Genomic DNA, 22109 nt, shown 5'->3' on the forward strand with positions numbered 1-22109 from the left:
TCACCGATCCTCCTGGGTCACTCTCATTTACACACATGTATTCCGTCTTGCTTCGGCTAACCTTCATTCCTCTGCTTTCCAGAGCATACCTCCACCTCTCCAAATTTTTCTCCACCTGTTCCCTGCTCTCGCTACAGAGCACAATGTCATCTGCAAACATCATAGTCCATGGGGACTCCTGTCTTACCTCATCTGTCATCCTGTCCATCACCAGAGCAAACAAAAGGGGGCTTAGAGCTGATCCTTGATGCAGACCCACCTCCACCTTAAACTCTTCTGTCACACCTACAGCACATCTTACCACTGTCTTACAGCTCTCATACATGTCCTGCACCACTCTAACATACTTCTCTGCCACTCCAGACTTCCTCATACAATACCACAGCTCCTCTCTTGGCACCCTGTCATACGCTTTCTCTAAATCTAAAAAGACACAATGCAACTCCCTGTTACCTTCTCTGTACTTCTCTACTTCTTGGCACCAATACACTTCTCCTCCATTCCTCTGAAATCCTCTCACTCTCCAAGATCTTGTTAAACAAACTTGTCAAAAACTCTACTGCCACCTCTCCTAAGCACTTCCATACCTCCACAGGTATGTCATCAGGACCAACAGCCTTTCCACTCTTCATCCTCTTCAACACCCTTCTCACCTCACTTCTACCAATATTTGCTACTTCCTGTTCCACAACAGTCACCTCTTCTACTCTTTGTTCTCTTTCGTTTTCCTCATTCATCAACTCCTTAAAGTACTCCTTCCATCTTCCCATCACCCTCCTGGCATCTGTCAGTACATTTCCATCTCTATCTTTAATCACTCTAACCTGCTGCACATCCTTCCCATCTCTATCTCTTTGCCTTGCCAACCTGTACAGATCCCCCTCTCCCTCCTTACTGTCTAGCCTAGCATACAAGTCCTCATATGCTCTTTGTTTGGCCTTTGCCACCTCTACCTTCACCTTACTCTGCATCTCCCTGTACTCCTGTCTAATCTCTTCAGTCCTCTCAGTGTCCCACTTCTTCTTAGCTAGCCTCTTTCCCTGTATACACTCCTGGACTTCCACATTCCACCACCAAGTCTCCTTGTCCACTTTCCCCTTACCTGATGATACACCAAGTACCCTCCTACCTGTCTCCCTGATCACATTGGCTGTAGTTGTCCAGTCAACTGAAAGCACCTCCTGACCACCCATAGCCTGTCTCAACTCCTCCCTAAAGACTTCACAACATTCTTCCTTTCTCAGCTTCCACCACTTTGTCCTCTGCTCTGCCTTTGTCCTCTTCGCCTTCCTCACCACCAGGGTTATTTTGCACACCACCATTCTGTGTTGTCTGGCTACACTCTCCCCTACCAACACTTTGCAGTCACTGATCTCTTTCAGGTTACAACGTCGACACAAGATGTAGTCGACCTGAGTGCTTCTGCCTCCACTCTTATATGTCACCCTATGTTCCTGCCTCTTCTGGAAGAAAGTATTTACCACTGCCATTTCCATCCTCTTTGCAAAGTCCACCACAGAGTTTGCATGTTCTCCCTGTGCTTAATGGGTTTCCTCTGGGTACCCCGCTTTCCTCCCACAGTCCGAAGACATGCAGATTAGGCTAATTGACGTTCCCATAGTGTGTGAATGAATGAGTGTGTGTGTATGTGTGTGTGTGCCCTGCAATGGATTGGCACCCTGCCCAGGGTGTACCCCGCCTTGTGCCCTAAGCCTCCTGGGAGAGCCTCCAGACCCCCTGCAACCCTGAATACAGGATAAAGTGGTATAGAAGATGAGTGAGTAAGTAAAACCAAACGTTAATGGAATTTATCATTAGTCCGCTAACTTAGAGGATTTATTCAGCTTGAAGCTTGTTTTTTTCATCTGTTAATCAAAATCATGTTCTTAGTGTTCATTGTTAGCAGTAAGCGACAGCAGCGAACATAAATTGAGCTAAATAAAATGTTCCCTGACATTTATTCACTTGAGACTCAATTCAACACCTGCCGTATAGTGTAGCATCGTGATAGTGCAGATTAGCGTTGGACCTGACCCTGAGCTCTTACCTGAGGATGTGTCCTAAAAAGAGTTTCTAAACCTTGTGTAAAGCTTGTCATGTAATGTTTCTTTCTCACGCCGCGCAGGCTGCTGTTAGTGCCGTTCCTGGCCGCCTTGTTAGGTGGGATCGCGAAATGCTGCTGTATATGGTGTCACCGGAGGCGCGCGGTCGCCAGGGAGCTGCAGCACTGTGCCACACCCATCTACGTCATTCCCATTCCTGCTAATGGCGACACTGACTCTCTGTCGTCTGTCGCACAGATTGCCCCCCCTGCGTATGACTCCATCATCCCCGTCATCCCCCCGCCACCATACTCAGAGGTAAGGACTTTTGTGGTACGTGTGTGTTTGGTTGGGAAAAAAAGCCTAAATCATTTAAATGTCTACTGTCTTTTTTGTCCACTTCATAGCTTTGTAACATATTAAAGCTACTCCAGGATTGCACAAAATTTTTTGAGGTTAAGTTTTTAGCCATTTTTAAATTAAAATTTTCTTTCACTTACATAAAAAGTTGTGGTTGCTAAAGATCTGTCCTGTACTCATTTTTGTCAGAATATTGACAATTTTTACTTATTGTCTTAAAATTTTTTTGTGTTGGCCAATTCCTACACAAATTAATGCAATAGTGCTTAAGCTTGCCTTGCTAATGTATTCATACCCCTTGAACTTTTTCACATTTTGTCACATTACAACCATAAACGTCAAAGTATTTTATTGGGATTTTTTTTGTGATCGGCCAACACAAAGTGGCACATAATTGTGACTAACATCCAGTGGAACCAACTGCCTTCAGAAGCCACCTAATTAGTAAATATGTGTAATTTAATCTAATACAGCTGTTCTGTGAAGTCCTTAAAGGTTTGTTAGAGAACATCAGTGAACAAACAGCATTATGAAACCCAAGGAACTCACCAGACAGGTCAGGAATAAAGTTGTGGAGAAGTTTAAAGCAGGGTTAGGCACAACTGCAAAGCTACAGTACCAAGACATGGACGCCCACATAAACTGACAGGCAGCCAAGAGGCCCATGGGAACTCTGGGGGAGCTGCAAAGATCCACAGCTCAGGTGGGAGAATCTGTCCACAGCACAACTATCAGAGCGACAAGAAGAAAGACATTGTTCAAAGAAAACCTCAAGAAGTCTCCTTTGCAGTTTGCAAGAAGCCGCGTGGAACTGCAAATAGTACTTCTTACTTGGATTTCTTTGTGTTGGTCTATCATATAAAATCCCAATATTGTCACATTATACAGATTATACATGTTACAGTATATGTTTGTGATTGGGCCATTGCTTGTTTTGGAACAAATATATGTTTTTGGAATTTGCCCTCTGTACACCACCACAGTGACTCTGAAATTAAACACTCAAGATGTGAGTGACGTCAAGACCTTCAGCTTTAATTCAAGGAGTGCAACAAAAGTGTATAATTAACCATTCGGGAATTACAGCCATTTTCATACACCCTTTTGGAACCTCATAAACAATTGAACACATGACTGACAAGCCAGGTGTGTCCTGTTCTCTCGCTACTCCATGACTAATCAAGCAAATAAAAGGCCTGAAGGTGGTTCTGAGTGTTACATTTAGATTTGGTAGCTGCTCACTCAAATTCTTAACATGAGGTCCAAACCTGAGGTCTATGCAAGTGAAGGACAGGGGGGCGTCGTTGGGCTGACGAGATAAACAAATACAGAGATTTGTTGTTGGACCTTTTCACAACATCTAGCCAAGTCAATAACTCTCGAGGAGGTAGGCATGTCATCGTCAAAGTCTACAGTCAAGAAACATCTTTATTAGTAAAAGTAAATAAGGGCTTTACTCAAGGGCCCACAGTGGAAACTTGGTTGTTGTGGGGTTTGAACCTGGGACCTTCCAAACCGTAATCCAACACCTTAACCACTGAGCTACTCCTCTCCCTTACTTGGACATTTGAGATTATATGATGGGAAGAGAAAGAAAAGAACAGCTCATAATCCAAAGCATAATATATTATCTGTTAAACAGTGTTATGGTATAAGCGTGTGTGGCTGCCAGGGGAACCGGGTCACTGGTGTTTATTGATGACTTGACTGCTACAGGGTAATACTCGCTGCTCAGATTTAGCCAACTGCTGCACAACTGGTGGGGCACTGCTTCATACTGCAGATAAATAACGACCTAAAACATACAACGTAAGCTACCCAAGTCAATGAAGTGGGATATTCTTCACTGGCTAGTCAGTCACCTGATCTCAACCCAACCTGACAAAAAAAAAAAGGCCAGCTGCAGTGAAGGCTTGACAAATCATCTCAATAAAGGGGAGCTGGACACTCAGTATTTGGTCGTGTCCTTGGGGTCCAGACCCCAGGCAGTCACTATGTTCGTAATGGTGGGTTTGTCTGTATGAAAATGGCTGTAATTCCTGATTAGTTGATGCAACCCTTTTGTGAAACCCCTTGAATGTCCTGTCTTCGTTCACATCTTCAGTGTTTTGTTTCAAATTCACTGTGCTGGTGTACAGAGGGCAAATAATAAAAACACTAAAGATTTTACTTCCAAAACACATGGCCCAGACTGTATATTGCTTATTGTTTGCTTTTTTTTCTCCCCTTTTTTAAAATACACATTTTCCGTACAATCTCGTTTCTGATGGAAAATCACATCACTTAAATATTGGTGCTTTTTTTTTGTTGTTGTTTAAAAGAAGCCATAATGTGTGTTTTTGCAGCAGCAAAAAACAAGTTGTCCCGATGAGGAGCCGCCAGTGTATGCTGAAGTAGCAGAGGAGCCCTCATTTATTCACATTTCTTCTCCAGAGACAACAGACACGTAATGGACACTGAACCCAAAGTGCCAAACTGAACACCAGGACCAGTTCCTGATGATAACACGAGAAGTTTACAATCACTATAAAATGCCTTGATGATTCATAGTCTGTGTGAGCAGGACAGTGGAGTGTCTCCTGTCCTGCAGTGTCGTGTGTGTGTGTGTGTGTGTGTGTGTGTATAGTTGCACTGTGTAAAAAAAAAAAAGCTACAGCACTTTACCATTTGTTCTGAATAAAAGGAGATTGTAAATGACCGTCTGGAGTTTACTGATGTCCTGCAGAGGAAACCTTGTCCTGGGTTTGAGGAACTTGCTCTGGGTAAAGGCAGCATGTGGGTGGAGTCTGAAGAACAATACATGGGCGGAGTCTGAAGATCAGTACATGGGCGGAGTCTAAAGGCAGTACATGGGCGGAGTCCAAAGGCAGCATGTGGGTGGAGTCAGACTGCAGCACATTTCTAATGAATGCTCAATGTTTTATCCTGTGTTGAGTTTTCTGCCTTTCCTTCTGGTTCTTAATTGCATGTCTATCTTTACGATTTTGCTTTCTTTCTTTCACTCTTACTTTTACTCTCTCACCGGTTTTGTATCTTTCTGTTACACGTTTCTTTATTTTCCTTTATTGATTTCATTCTTTTATTCTCTTTTACTCTCTCTTGTTCTTTCTTACTGTGTATTTATTTATTTATTTATTTATTAGTATTTCTCGTTTTCTTTTATCTTTTACCTTTTTTCTCCATTTTTTGTCTTTCTATTTTCTTTCACTTTCTTTTCCCTCAGTGTTATCTCTTGTTCACTTTCTTTTGCTTTCTTTCATTCTCTTTCTACATTTTCTTTCATTTTTTGCTTTTTCTTTCTGTTTTTTTTCCTTGTGCATTTCATTTGTCTTTCCTTGTTTCACTCTTTCTATTTCATTTATTCTTTCTTTCTTTCATGTCTTGTTTTTCACGCTTTGTCTTTTACCATGTACAGTGGGGCAAAAAAAAAATTTTGATAGCCACCAATTGTGCGAGTTCTCCCAGTTAAACAGATGAGAGAGGCCTGTGATTTTCATCATAGGTATACCTCGACTATAAGAGACAAAATAAGGGAAAAAATCCAAAAAATCACATTGTAGGATTTTTAATTTACATGAAAATTATGGTGGAAAATGAGTATTTGGTCAAAAACAAAATTTAATCTCCACACTGTGTTATATCGCCTTTTGTTGGCAATGACGGAGGTCAAACGTTTTCTGTAAGTTTCACAAGGTTTTCACTTTATTGGTGGCTGATTAAATACTTTTTTGCCCCTCTGTATTTCTTTCTTTTCTTTATTTCAGTGATTGTTTTTCTTGCCTTTCTTCACACATTCTTTTTTTTTATTGTGTTTATTGCTTGATTTTTCTTTTTTTTCGTATTTCACATTAACCCACCATCCTTTTACCTTATTTTTTCTTTGTGTGACCATGCTGTGTTTCTTTTAGGACCATCCTTTAGTACATCTGTGGTAAACTATTAAAGATCATTATGATGTCTCTCACACACACACACACACACACACATATAGACGAGTCACAGGCGAGCATTGTCGAGGTTTGATCAGGTTTATTAGCTTCAGGATGGCGCGGGTGACGAGTGAGAATCAAAGCCGAACTGTAGTCAGGGGTTTCAGGTTCGTCTCTAAACCACAGGACGTTTTATTGCTGCTTTACTTTCGGGTCGTCGCCTTACGGCTCGGTGTCGTGTCTACAGACGGCGGGAAGTGGATTTAAAGCTCGAGGTTCACAGGAACATTTCGCTCTTTCTTATTCCACTACTCACACACATGGTACTCTGCTGTATACACACACACACATACATATTTAAAATACACTTTAGCTCCATCACCTTTTTATTACTTTAACAGGACTGATGTAAAACAAAAATCTCTTCTCGCTCACGCGAGGTTTCCCCGCGCTGCTCGTCTTCTTGATCGCTGCAGACCGCGTTTGATTCGAATGATGTAACACTTTATTCCTTTATCACAGTCACGTCACTCCAGAAAGTCTGGACCAGCTGTGGGATTTTTTTTTTTTTGTAGCGAAACTGAGATTTTCTCAATTCTAGGAAGCCACTGATGGAAAGTCAGCAAAGTGTAAATAATGTATTGATGACGAAAACGTATTCGCTTTAAAAATGAAACACATTTCTGTGCATTATTATGTTTTTTTTTTTTAAATCATAAAACTAACGGTGTCTATTCACTTCTTGTATGTCTGACGAATCCAAATGAACAACTTTGCTCTGGTCTGGATGCTACACACACACCGACAACTGCACGGAACACCTGAACACGTCCTAATATGAAATAAATATACACCCAAGCGCAGGATTCAGCTCTAACCAACCACTAAAAGCCTATATGTTTAATCATGATGTCATAGATATCGCTCTCCCAACCTGCACTTAAACATCTTACAGGTGTAGTGCTTGGAATTAAAGTGATGACCATAAATCATTGGTCACGTTTTATTTGTAGCGGATTCCATATACTAAGCTGAACTATTAACTGTTAAAGACTACTGAACTTGTCCATCTGATCTGTCTAGGGTTTTTCTTTTCCTCCTCATTTGTTATTAAATCAGATCAATAGATTCTGTTCCATATTCGATCTTATTGAATTGAATTATAACGAGTTGATTACTACACATCTAGCCTTTCTTTTCCTTCCCTTGTCTTTCCTTATCTTCACAACCACTTTGATCATAACTCAAGATCTAATCCCATCCTGCATCCTGTATGACCTCTAAAAATACAGACTTGCTATAAAAAAATATTAATAATGGCAGCATAAAAAACGAACGAGCCTCACAAATAAAAGCAGTATGTTTTTCCATGCACAAGAATTGTGAGAATTGAATTGGCGTCTACAGGTAATTTTCTTTGAATGTTTAATTATAATCATTATTATTATTATTATTATTATTATTATTATTAAAGCCATGAAAACCGCTCAAACAGCTCGTTATTGAAGTTTACTGGCTTTGTAGTCGCATCACCTCCAGCTTCTCCGGTCCTCACTTTGTCCCCTAATGGAGGCTCGTGAATAGAGACGAGGTCAGGACGTGTTTACCGACAGAAGCGATTCAACAAACTCAGCAGGAAGACGGATTTTTAGGTCATTATGTCTTCTGTCCTGTGTCACTTTTTTTTACCAAACTGAGGGGGTTGACACTGGACTGGAGCGCGGCTCACCCTCACTCTCCCCTCGTCGTTACCGCTTTGCCCTGTATTCAGGGTCGTGGGGGCCTGGAGCCTATCCCAGGAGACTTAGGGCATGAGGCGGGGTACACCCTGGACAGGGTGCCAATCCATCGCAGGATACACACACACTACAGGCAATTTGGAAATGCCAATTAGCCTAATCTGTATGTCTTTGGCCTGTGGGAGGAAACCGGAGTACCAGGAGGAAACCCACCAAGCCACCCACGGGGAGAACATGCAAACTCCATGCACACAGATACGGGAATTGAACCCGGACCCACCGTTCCGTGGAGCGTGGCTATTTAGCTTTTTTGTTTCCGCCAGCTTCTTATCGCAGTTACAGTCACACTCACAGTCAGTGGGTTCGTAAAGAAGACGCATTGATGAACAGTGGATGCAAAACATAAAAGAGAATGCAGGGTTATCTCATGCAGTTTACAATAACATTTCAAAAAGAAGTTCATTCACAAGTTAAATGGCGAACCTGTACGATTATTAGCGGAGTGAACGCACTCGGACGTGGTGGCGGCGGAACATCACACAGAAGTGACAGAATCGTTATAGACGCACAAGCCTAGCATGCGTGAGCGGCCATCTTTAAATGTTGCTTAAACGTTACTGTATGTGCGTGTTATATTAGTGTACGGCCACTAGAGGGCACATACCAGGTATCACTAAATACACAGCCAGTTTCATCAAGTTCCAGTGCCTGATTTTTGACAAAAATAGATTTAAAAAGTTTTTTTTTTTTTGTACTATATAATTATTAAACATTACCAGGCTTATTTCTAGTTTTCTAGCTTTTGTTTACAAGCTGCTCACATTTTCCAACACACTAATATAAATATATTTGAACCGCAGCATGGCTCAGAAAACCCAGCTCACAGGAACCCACTGGTGTTCCGTGCTCAGTCTCTCTAGTGCCACCTTCAGGCTGCGATACGCGCCATCCAGGTTGTCATTGACTATGGTGAGGTCGAAGTAGTGACCATAAGCTCTCTGGATCCTTTCGCTTTCTTCCACCGTCCTCTTCAGCTCGCAGTCCTGCACACACACACACACACACACACACAAAGACCTCACTAAATTTCCTGAAATTGAATATATAGTTCTAAGTCTGATGATCCCCTAATGTAAGGGAAAAAAGATGCCAATTTTCTAACAAACGGTTTCATGTTCGACTGACGCTCTGAACGCTCAAACAGAAAGACAAACACTGGATTTTTCAGCACGTACAGTGAGCTGCTTGGTGACGACTCCGGCCTCAATCGCAGATCTGTTCATGTCCTTGAGCACCTCGAAGTCGGGGGCCTCGATGAACACGACGTAGGGAAGGAACTCAGCCGTCCGCAACACTTTAAGAGCCTGAAATGACGGAAATCAATCGATTAGTTATTGTCCTTGCATAAAACTAATATCAAGCGTGACATTGGAGAGAACCACTGAAATCCAGTAATTGCAGGACGCAAAAGCTTTATACAACTTGATATCGGTATCATGTCGGATATGTTTCGTGTTTAGCTCTTACCGGACCTTATTAGATCCACTTAATCAAACTAAAAGGCTTTACTGAACATCTGATTGTTTTATACAGCCGATCCATCAAATGGAGCTAGTAAATAAGTCAGGTGCAGATGCCAGATGTTCATGCTTGCAAGTAAGGAAGTCAGTTGAAAATAGTAGTTTGCTGATTGTTAGTGTTGCAAACGTATTTGCACGTGTTCAATCATGGAACTTGTCCGGTGTACATTGTCACATGCGTGCAGCATGCGTCCCAGGAATGTCAAGGAGCGAGCGTACAGTAAATGCAGCGGCCATGAACCTGGTACTAAGGTTCTAAGAAGGGCCAAGCAATAATTATAATAGAGCGAGGTGAAAAGATGCCAGACATCGCTTGTTCTTTTAGCAAGAATCATTTAACCATCAGGACGATTCTAAAGAACAAGGACAAGATCATGGAACGTGTTAGTTTTATACTGTGTTGTGCCAACTGTGTTAGTGAAAACAAAACTTACAAACAAAGTGGACTTATGAACGAGCTTTTGGAGCGTAACTCGTTCGTTTGTCGGGGAAAATTATAGCGATATACGGTATCACTTCAAAAATGAACTAGTTAAACACAAAAAATTTATTCACCATTACATACTAAACTTGCTGGCAGGTTATCAACGCAAGATCACTCGACAAGACTGATACCTCCTGCCAAGCTTTGTTCTTTTTCATCATAAGTGGTTGTGTATGAGAAGATAAAATGAAACCTCAGTCAACTTTTTTATTTATTTTTTGTATATAAAGCGTTTGGTTTTGTCGCGTTAATGTGTCATGCCTAATTGCCATAGAACTAAGAAAATCTACATTCAAATGCACCAGAGTTGATCATTATTGTGCCCCAGTATCAATATTACAATAGAGTACACTACTATACACAATTCTGAGATACTTTGCATTTGATGTATTGTGATACTGATATTTCTATCATACTGCCTACACCTAAATGGTGGAAAAACTTTATTTTTAACTCCCTGTTAACTGAATCGCCTTATTTCACCTGCGGGTTGACATCCAGGATGCAGACCTTGCCGGATTCGATCACCTCGTGGATGGAGTTGATCTTGGTTCCGTACAGGTTGCCATCGTACTCGCCGTGCTCCAGGAAGCGGCCGCTCTTAATGTCCGCCTCCATCTCGCTGCGTGACATGAACAGATACATCTGTCCCTCCTTCTCGTCCACTTTCGGCTTACGGGACGTGTCTACAGGGCAGAGAACAAAAAACAGATGCATCATGGGGAAATGGACAGGAATGCAGATCAGGAGCCATAAGGCAAGCGGAAAAAAATGGCAGCAGTGTGTTTCATCATATAGGAGTGTGTATGTTCGCGTAAGTGTGTTACAGGGCGTCGTGGTGCCGTAGCGATGAGGTTGCGATATCAGCAGTTTGTTTTTCAGGTTCCGGCGTCCGACTCCCTGAGCGCCGATCAGCACCAGTGTCTTTCTCCGGAACGGCGGCACCTTCGCCACCTCCTCATAGATCAGCAGCTCGTGTCTGTCAAACTCTGAGACGTAGAGAGGGAAAGACAAACAATTTTTTTTAAACAACCTTCCCAACTCAAAAACCTATTGAAGATTATCCACAGATTAACTATTAAAGACAATTACGTAGATTTGCACTGTTATGTAGAGACTTTTAGGATTTCAGCAAATCCAGACTTTTAGTTTACACTCAATAATATAAGCATATGTATGGTTGATTTTAAAGTTTATCTATTAAACAAAAATTAAAGTACAGAAAAAAATCATAACATTATTATTAGTAAAACTGATGAAACTGTAAACCAATACAGGTTAAGTGGGAGATTAATTCACCAGCATTAGCAATACTCATCAATCCTGCAGGTGGTTATTAAGTTAAATAAAATTTTAAACCATCAGTAACTATTGAGCAATTCAACATATCTTATACAGCACACCCAAAGATGTGTTTAAAAATGAATAAAAAGATAATATAAGCAGGTTTATACAGTTTGTAACACAACAAAGAATGCAAAAGACACACACACAAAGTCTCATGCACAAGGAGACAACTTGGTTTAAATAAACGTAATTTTCATGCATGCTTTTTGTATATGGTATGAGTGAGACCATAGGACAGTTGGACTAGGAAGAGGGTTATTGAGTGGGGAGTCGTGCACCACATGAGAGGGGCCTGGACCAAGAAGAACAGTAGTTATGGGCTTGAAACTAGTAACTGTTTTTGATGGAGTTAAGGGTTTGGATGAGAGAAGAGTGTGGACCAGTTGGAAATGGTTTAGCTACAGTGAGTGAAGTGGTTTGGACTAAAATTGATTTTGGTCCAAGAAAGAAATTTACATTTAGGCAGTTTGGGGTAAAAATTAAGTTTTGGACTATATGAAGGGTTTAGAAGGGGACTGGTTGGGATAGATGGAGCAGTTTGGACCTGTAGGGACAGCGTGATTTGGGTATGATTTAGGACTGGGGTATACTTTTTAGCTTTGGGGAGCGTTTTGGACTGTAGGGAGGTCTTGGGCTAAGGATGGTTATGAACTGACTATAGGATTTAGACCAACTAGAGAGCAGTTTAAACTAAGTTGGTTTTGGGCTGTGGGACAATTTAGAAAGTTTAGTAGCTTTAGACTGGGGATGATTTTAGACTGGTGCAGGGTTTTGGATTTGGGGTGGTACTAAATTAATTTTAGAACGAGCACAGTTTAGATTGGGGGACCAGACAGGAGGAGATTAGCCTGGAAGAATGTTCTTGACTACATGGTGTACAGGTTTGGAATTGGAGCAACAGGATGGAGTGATAATAATTTTGGTCTGGGGTACAGTTTAAGATTGGACTAGGAAAGGGTTTGGTCTGGGGACATTGGTGGACTGGGCTGCTATTTTGGACTGGGTGATGGTTCAAGACTGGGGGACAGTTTGGACTGGTGAATGGACTAGGGGTTTTACCTGAGGGACAACTTTAAATGGGTAGTGGTTAAACCCTGAAACCCTGATTTTGCAGGTTTTTGAAATGAAGGGTGGTTTTGGAATCTTGTAGTGTTTCAGACAAGGAAAGGTTTTGGGCTTGTGAGTGGTTTCAGATTGGAAGATGGTTTTGGACTAGGAAAGGGGTTTGGACTCTGGAGACAGGACAACCACTGAGCCACAGAGAAGAAGAAGAAAAGAGGGAGAGGAGAGAAAAAGCTGTGTTACCTGCATTCTTGGTGGTCAGGTACATCATTCTCTTCTTCTTCTTCCCCCCCATGCCTGCACACAGAGGTCCTGCAGACATCAGCACACAGCCCGGTAACCACACACTTACACGTCCATAATAATAACACTTCAGGACATACACATCTGCTACACAATGTTTTATTCCTCTCATATCATGAAGTAATCCTTTTTTTTTATTTCTCCTTTTGTTTTATAATGAACTGTGAAAAATATAATTTACTCCACTAAGAGAATATTTTTATCCAGAGTCACTAATAGCACATGCAGCTTTAAAGTAATATAGGTTCTGGTCTTCTTGAAAACTGTTCTGGAGCCTTGTCACACCAGGTCTGGAACCTATCCGGCTCCTTGACATTCAGTTAGTCTTCCACTAGGGGGCGATGTGTACTTTCCAGCAGGTAATCAAAAAACATGTCATGCACCTGGTCTTTTTTAAGGAAGAACAACAGTCAGTGGGACTTTTTCTTTGTTGCGAAAACGCTACAATGTAGAAAAAAAGAAGGATTTCGTCAGGACCAGGCTGTGACTTTGTAGGTTCCTACCTGCTGTGTTTAGCTCCAGGTCTCTCTTCACGAACGCTTTTCTCTTCTCCTCCAGCAGCTGGCTGGGAATCAGACCTGCGCTGCCGCCCTCCAGGTGACATGCCTGCGGCACAGAGAGGGCCACGATGGGGCCTCAGAATGACCACGCCACACACACACATTTCACCTGTGCACCCCAGCGCCTTTGCTTGAATGGAAGCTCGATTAGTTATTGGAAAGTTTGCCATGTGACTACGATTAAGATGTAGTATTCAAGTTTGTGCCAATTCCTTGGCAAAAGATTTGGACCCACCCACCTGCCACCAGTTGGGGTCGTCCTGGTTGAAGATCTGCAGGATTTCGCCGCTGTGGAACCGAAGGCCAGCCTCCTTGCAGGGGATTAGGTTATCATGAGAGGGGTCGTAATCAAAGTGGCATTTCACAAACGCCTGACAGTGCACAAACACAAGTGTAATAGTCAATACTCATCCAAGAAGTTTTGATTTTCTGACAAAAAAATAATAATTTTAGAGTAAGTTAGTTAAATTCTGAATTCTGATTGGTCAGGATTAAGATTCATTTTCTTGAACAGCAGCAAGGACTGGATAGAATGCAGCACTTTTAGTTAGTAGAAGCTACAAGCTACAGTGCTACAGTATGAATTTAACATACAATTAATTTTGCAATCAAGGCAATAGATGACCTCTTGACCTGTCTGACTCGTCCTGGTGCTCCGCTCCTGGTTGGAGATCTGGTCACATGGATGCCCCCATGTGATTCAATTCAATTCAATTTTATTTCTATAGCGCTTTTAACAATTGTCATTGAAAAAACTCAACAGAAAAACTCCCTGAGATGGTAATAGGAAGAAATCCTCATTTGGGTGAAACAGAGAGCAGGAATTGATCTGCATTTATACTGTTTGTTAGATGGCAGCCAGTTCAGCATAACAGTTGATGTTAATTGATGTTAATATGAAGTCCAGGTAGTTATTGGAGACTCAGGTAGACTTGTAGGAAATTACAGTCCTGAACTATCGAACTGTCAAGTCCTCAGAGAAACAGCTGTCAACAACAGTCGAGGCCAGAACCGTCTTCATGGTAGAGTGAAACCGTCCCCAGACACCAGACTCATCCCAAAGAGACACACAGGGCATCCATGTGACGAGATCTTCAACCAAAGGCGGGGCACCAGGATGGGTCAGACAGGTCCGAAGGGCAGAGGGAGTCTGGATCACTGGCAGCTCAGGAACGACATGTGTAGCTCGACAGAGAGATGGCAAGAGAGAGATGGGAAGACAGGGAAGAAAGAGAGGGGGAGAGAGAAGAAAGGGGGGGAGGGCAAAGTTGACAATTAGGTATGGTCGCAGTCAAATAATGTATAAAGTAATTGTATATTTACTGTAGAGTGCAAGCAAAGACTCCGGCAGGACTAACTATAACAGCATAACTAAAAGGGAGAGCCAGAAGGAAACACAGACATGAGGGCTCCCTGAGATGTAAAGCAAACAATCACCTCACCGTCAGCAAACCTGAGTGATCAATGAGAGTGAGGAAGACAGCATCCAAACATACCAGTTCACCGTAATACTCTACGTCCATGAGTCCCCCAGATCTGCTCCTTTACCTAAGGCAAATCTATTTATAAAAATGCTTGGCAAAATAAATAGTTTTTTTTTTGCCTAGACATAAACACTGAGACTGTGTCTGAGTCCCGAACACTATTTGGAAGACTATTCCATAACTTTGAGGCTTTGTAAAAAAAAAGCTCTGCCCCCCTGGTGTAGTTTTTATAATGCGTGGTACTGAAAAGCCTGCATCCTTTGATTGATGAAGTAGGCGTGGCGGAACGTAAGACACTAGCAGTTCCATTAAATGCTTTATATGTGAAAAGTAGTATTTTAAAATCAATGCGAAATTTCACAGGGAGCCAATGCAGTGAAGATAAGGTAGGTGTGATGTGCTCATATCTTCTGGTTCTAGTGAGGACTCTCGCTTCTGCTTTCTGGACTAGCTGAAGCTTGTTTATGCACCTAGTTGAACAACCAGACAATAAGGCGTTACAATAGTCCAACCTGGAGGTGATAAAAGCATGAACTAGTTTTTCAGCATCGTGTAGCAACAATATATTTCTTATTTTGGCAATATTTCTGAGGTGAAAGAATGTTATCCTGGTAATATTATCTACATGGGCTTCAAAAATAAAAGCTGGAGTCTATAATCACACCGAGGTCTTTTACTGTTGCACTCGATAGAACAGAAAGGCCATCTAAAGTTACAGAGTGATCTAAAATCTTACTTCTATCTGTATGCAGTCCTATGACTAGAACTTCTGTTTTATCTGGATTAAGCAGAAGGAAGTTAATTAGCATCCACCTTCTTATGTCCTGCACACATTGCTCAACTTTAGTAAGCTGTTTTTTTTTTCACCTGGTTTTGCTGAGACATATAACTGTGTGTTGTCAGCATAACAGTGAAAACTTATACCATGCTACGGATTATGTTGCCCAGAGGAAGGAAAAAAGCAGTGGGCCTAAACCTGAACCCTGTGGAACACCAAACTTCACTAGAGAACATGCAGAATAATCACCATTTAAGTCTACATACATCTGAGCCAGGAGAGGGCTGTACCCTTAATTCCTACTACATTTTCTAATCTGTTATGAAGAATACTATGATCAATAGTGTCAAAAACTGCACTGAGGTCGAGTAATATAAGCATAGTTACACAACCCTGATCAGAGGCCAATAGGATGTCATTTACTACTTTAACGAGTGCTGTCTCTGTGCTGTGATGAGGCCTAAATCCTGATTGATACAGTTCATGTATGCTATTTCGATGTAGATATGAACATAGCTGCTCCGCTCCTATCTTTTCCAGAACCTTAGAGATGAAGGGGAGGTTTGATATTGGCATGTGATCTGCTTAGGTTGTGTGTGGTGGCTGAGGACGGTTTCACTTTACCATAAAGACGGTCCTGGTCTCGGCTGATGCAGACAGCTGTTATTTCAGGACTTGTCAGGACCGGAATTTCCTACAGTCTACCAGAGCCTCCAATAATGAACTGGACTCCATAATAGGTTAAAGATTTCAGCATAAACTTCCACCTTCCTAACACACAGTATGAATGCAGATCAATCCCTGCCATCTGTCATCACCCAAATGAGGATGAGTTCCCTGTTAAGTCTGGTTCCTCTCTAGGTTTCTTCCTATTACCATCTCAGTTTTAACTTGCCACTGTCACACTCGGCTTGTTCATCAGGGACAATCTCATCATTTTGATTTATACACATTTTTTACATTTCATACACATTTCCATAATGACATCTGGTCAAAGCATTTGTATAGACTAATGTAATGTAATTAAGTTGAATAGATGCAAAAAAAGAAAGGAACACTTGAACAAAACATCAGGAAGGGGACAGAAGTGTCAAAAAGTGTCCACCGCCACCAGTGGGAGAGGGCAAAACAATTCAACTCAGTAGTTAACAGGCGTGAATGCAAACACATGCAGAAATTACGCCTCTGTCTCTCTTAATCATCTTTTCTGTTGTTTTTTTTCCCACTGCACACTTACAGCAGCACAGCTTTTCTCACAATCAAACAATCTCACAACCGGAGCCTGTGACCTTTTGGTTGAGAAATACAGCATGATAATATTTACCCTTTATAATTACCACCCTGACCCTGAACCTGAACCTGAAATGTTATCCGGACTATAAGTAGCAAGTAGGCCTGTCGCTTTACTGCCACGTCATATGTTGCATGTAAACAATATAGGCAGATTTCCCATGACATCACATTCCTGAGCCCAAGTGTATTAGAGCACTGCAACACACACCACAAAAAACACTGTGACACACACCGCAACACTCGCCCCCTGACATCTATTTTAACATTATCTCTCCTCTATTTGGTGTGTGTGTGTGTGTGTGCGTGTGTGTGCGTGAGTCAGCGTTCACGTTCACACACTAAACATATTTACTCACAGGGGAACTGTGAGAGCGTGGATTTGTGTGTGTGTGTGTGTGTGTGTGCTGTATGTGTGTGTGTGTGTGTGTGTGTAAGAGAGAGAGAGAGAGTGAGAGAGTCCAGGGACATTTGTTGCACACGGGTTATAGAGAACATAAAAAAGAAAAACGTGCAGGTGGAACAATGGGTCAGACCGGGGGAGGGGCTTAAACTGTGTAACCATGGGAACGCGATGTCCATGAAGCACTACAGCGTAAACATGTAGGGGAAAATTCTCTTTTGTTTCCCTTGCTGTCTTTTTCTTTCTCATTTTGTTTTCTCTTGGATGAGCAGCCGATCATTACTGGGGTTCACAGCAGAACCTCGGCATATGAATTTAATCCCTTCCGAAGGTGAGTCCTTAAAGCGAAATTTCGTATTATGAGACGCATTTTCCCATAGGAAGTAATGTAAATGCAGATAATTCGTTCCAGCCAAACAAAAAATCACCAATTACAACACTATAATAAACTTTTTGCATACAAAAATGATTAAAACACTTAATGGAGTTTCAAAGTACCTCATATAGCCAAGTAAAATATGAAATAAATAGACATTAAACCCTTATTTAACCTTTATGTATGATTCCTCGGCTCCCTTTTCTTCTTGCTACTGTCCTTGATAACATTCTTGGGACACATGGTGCTATATCTTCACTAAATCTTGTACAAAATGCAAAATTTAAAAAAGAAAGCTTTCGGCTCCAGGATGTACGCGCAACTTAGCCGACGTTTGGTTCGTTCGCTTGTATGCCGTATACCGAAGCAAATTCCTTGCAAAATTTCAGTTCTTGTGAAAATTCTTGTGGGGTGGGGTGAAAATTTCTATTTTCTAAATACCGGGGCCAGGGGTAGCTCAGTGGTTAAGGCATTGGATTACGGTTCGGAAGATCCCAGGTTCAAACCCCACAACCACCGAGTTGCCACTGTTGGGCCCTTGAGCAAGGCCCTTAACCCTCAACTGCTCGGATGTATATGAGATAAAAAAAAAAATTTAAGTCGCTCTGGATAAGAGCGTCTGCCAAATGCCTAAATGTAAATGTAAATATATTATAAGTTGTGTGGTTATGGATCGTAACCCACACCTGAGTGGTGAGAAACCATCCTGATGTTCAGTAACTAACCATGTAAAGTGTTTTATGCCTCTTATACAACTATGATTCATCAACGAACTCTTTATACTTTTTATCTGTTTAAAATGGCCCAAGCAATTCTCAACACACCACACACACACACACACACACACACACACACACAATATGTGATGATGTTACTACATAAACCAAGCTCAATAGTTCAAACTTTTACTGAGTGGAGTGAACCGTTTCTTTCATCCACACTGTTTGGTGTAAAAGTTTGTGCTCCCCCATGTTTGTTGAATTGTAACAGTGAAAACGGTGTGTATATTCTATATTTTATAAATAGAATTTGAAGTTTCTTTTTTTTTAAGTATTTATAATATGTAACCTTGTGTTTGGTTCATCCTTTCAACGTTCTCTTGACATTGAATTATATTAAAGTCATTTAAACTTTCAAAAATGATATTGTCCCAACAATAAACTATTATTATTATTATTATTATTATTATTATTAAGTGTTTGGGGTCACCTATGAACTCAGCTGAGGTTTCTGTATATCCTGATTGCTCTCAATTAAGAGATTCCAGGACATTCCAGACAACTGAACAAACACATTAATAGAAACCTGTGATTTGCGGCTGCACTCCTCTCAGAGCTGCTGCTATAGAGAATTAATCAACACCTATGAGAGTGCTGTGGTGTAATCCCAGCTGAGGCAGGATCCAGACTCTAACGTGTGTCTCAGCTTTAGCATTCCCCCACCACACCAACAATGAGTGTGATTTTATTCATGACAGCAAGTGGATTTGCATCCTGAGAGCTCTCCACAGCATGGCACATCAGGTTTCAAAAGAGGCCTGATGAGATACCTGGGCCGTGAAATAATCAAACCCAATCAAGCCATCTTGTCCTGATGGGACTGAGAGGGTTGATGAGGGTTTGATTGGGAGTAAAATACTTCTAGCGAAACAGCAGCAAAGTCAAAGCTGCTGCATGAGATCCTTCACCGACCGGGGCGAATTGGCTTAAATCTGATGTGCGCAAAACATGAGTCAGTGAATAATCTGGTGCTGGAGCTGAAAACTGGCTGCAACTAAACTAACTAATGGAGGTGATTACTTGTGTAATCAGAACGTGCAGATTTACGACATGCAGTATCACTTTGCTTCATTTCATTTGCAGGTAGCAACCCTATAAAATATATACAGGTTTATGGAGGGGTGAATTTTTATCCTTGGCAATAAAGACTCCAACTCAAAAAAATCGTCTCCAACTCAAATCTTACAGAAACCACTTACCACAGATTTCTTCCCCAAGATTTTGGAAAGCTTCGGACTTGCCTCAGATTGCGAGTAACGCTTTACGTTTTTTCTCTCTTTTGCACTGTGGAATTGTGGTTAATCGTCTCCCCTGCTGGGTCTTAGTGCGCGTCTCTCACTGGTATAATCAACATCCGTGCATGCGTGTACTGTTCACTATAACACTGTGACCACGTGTATGTGTGTAAAACATATTTTATTTTGTGTCTGTTTGCATGTGTGTACAGCGTGCGTGTTAAGCAAAAGCAAGTCTTATTAGAGAGGTTAAAGATCCATTATCTCCCTCTGCTCAAGCCTGCTCTTTGTGTCTGTATGTGCACGCGTCATTGGACACCATGCCACACACACACACACACACACTCACACACACACCCACACACACAGACCCCTCGTACTTTTGCCTTTACAGACACACACACACACACACACACACACACTTCCTCTCTGCTCTACACAGAAACACTGCTCTGTCACGATTCTTTTCAAAGGTAAAGTGCAGGTTAATTTGTTTTATTTTTACTTCACAGCAGTGATTTTGTTTATTGTGTCGCCAGATTGAGTGTCGATAGTGTTGGGGGGGGGTACTTGGGGGGGGTGATTCCCAGGTTAGGCTAATTGACGTTCCCAAATTGCCCGTAGTGTGTGAGTGAGTGTATGTGCGAGTGCCATGCAATGGATTGGCACCCTGTCCAGGGTGTACTACATCACGTGCCCTAAGTCTCCTGGGATAGGCCAAAGGCCCCCCGCGACCGCAGGTTAAGCGGTACAGACGATGAGTGAGTGAATAAGTAATTCATAGGTTATTGCGTGGTTTAAAAAACTAAAAACATTCCTCTGAAACCGCTCAGGTACAGGGACTAGAGTGAAAATTAAAGACAAAAAGGACAGGTTTGTTGACGGTGAAGTGATTGGTCGCTTTACATCTCAGGGAGCCCTCATGTCTGTGTTTCCTTCTGGCTCCCTTTTAGTTATGATGTCATAGTTAGTCCTGCCGGAGTCCCTGCTTGCACTCTACACTAAATATACATTCACATTATACAGTGTTTAACTGTGACCAGACCTAACTTCTCTTCTGCCCTCTTCTCCTCTCCATCTTCCTCCTTTCTCTTCCCCTCCCTCTTTCCCTCTCCCTGTCTCTCTGTCGAGCTATACAGTTCGCTCCTGAGCTGCCAGTGATCCAAATCCCCTCTGCCCCCTGGCACTGCTGTCCTGCTTCTGGTTGGAGATCTGGTCGCATGGATGCCTGGGATGCATGTGGTGACTGGGGACGGTTCCACTTTACCATTAACAAGACGGTCCTGTCCTCGGCTGATGCAGACAGCTGTTCTCTGATGACTTGTGACTTCAGTCACTCGATAGTTCAGGACTGAAGTTTCCTACAGTCTACCCGAGCCTCCAATAACTGACTGGACTTAATCTTAACTTAAACACCTCTCCTGTTATACTAATTTTTCAGTCTCACACAGTATGATGCAGATCAATCCCTGCTTTCTGTTTCACCCAGATGAGGATGGGTTCCCTGTTAAGTCTGGTTCCTCTCAAGGTTTCTTCCTATTACCATCTCAGGGATACAATCTTTAATAATTCTTTTGATTGTGTGAAGCTGCTTTGCAACAATATCAATTGTTAAAAGCGCTATACAAATAAATTAAATTGAAAATTGAATTGGAAATGAGGTTGCTGTTGAGGTCGTTACATAAGTTACATGTTTTTAAATGATATCTTTAGGCACTTTGGAGCCTGTCGCAGTTAATTTAATCAACATTATTTAATCTATTTAACATATTTTACACCATGGAACTGAATGACATACACACTGCAGTCTTTTAATTAAATAATTATATTGTTCAGTGTGCTCTACCCACATTTGGCACAGAGCTTCTCAGTCCCACCGCTTTTACTTAAAAGCCATAAATGGGTGAAACAAAGGAGGCGGAGTCAGTGTTTTCATTATAACTGAACTGCAGATTCTTGTAGTAGAGGATGTTAACTTTAATGTATAACGTGTGTGTGTATTTGTGTGTGTGTGTGTCACTGACCTGGCGGGGTGTATGTGGTTCCTGATAGCTGGGCAGGATCTTGAGCACGACGCTGCCGCTGGCCTCCTTCAGCATGTCCTGCAGTACTTTGGGGTCGCTACCCACCTCTTTCCCATTGACCTCTTTGATGACATCACCGACGTGCAGGAGGCCCTGCTGATCAATCATGCCGCCATGCAGGATGCGTGCGATCACCAGCTCTCCACCCTCCACGCGGAATGTCACACCCTGGGCATGAAATATGACAGGATTGACATCAGCTATGATTAACAGGCGGTTAAAGAAGAAGAATCAACTCTGCACTATTATACTAATCTGTCCTTGCTTATTTCCC

General features: G+C 41.9%; 1 protein-coding gene across 4 annotated transcripts in view; it reads right to left on the reverse strand.

Annotated features, from left to right (window-relative positions):
• Positions 1-6411: 6411 nt before the first annotated feature.
• mpp2b (MAGUK p55 scaffold protein 2b) overlaps positions 6412-22109 on the reverse strand; it is a 41016-nt gene continuing 25318 nt past the window's right edge. For 3 of the 4 annotated variants that reach the window (XM_053512223.1, XM_053512227.1, XM_053512224.1), the window contains 8 exons: positions 21776-22003; positions 13646-13777; positions 13350-13452; positions 12787-12855; positions 10962-11123; positions 10618-10820; positions 9306-9434; positions 6412-9113 (listed from right to left, as the gene is read on the reverse strand). In XM_053512223.1, the coding sequence (XP_053368198.1) occupies positions 8937-9113; positions 9306-9434; positions 10618-10820; positions 10962-11123; positions 12787-12855; positions 13350-13452; positions 13646-13777; positions 21776-22003 (1203 nt within the window). In that variant the 3' untranslated portion in view covers positions 6412-8936. The remainder of the gene's footprint in view (positions 9114-9305; positions 9435-10617; positions 10821-10961; positions 11124-12786; positions 12856-13349; positions 13453-13645; positions 13778-21775; positions 22004-22109) is intronic. The other variant, XM_053512222.1, reaches the window with a different exon arrangement.

The sequence above is a fragment of the Clarias gariepinus genome, chromosome 14 (genome assembly GCF_024256425.1).
Source record: "Clarias gariepinus isolate MV-2021 ecotype Netherlands chromosome 14, CGAR_prim_01v2, whole genome shotgun sequence".
In the NCBI taxonomy this organism is placed as follows: domain Eukaryota; kingdom Metazoa; phylum Chordata; class Actinopteri; order Siluriformes; family Clariidae; genus Clarias; species Clarias gariepinus.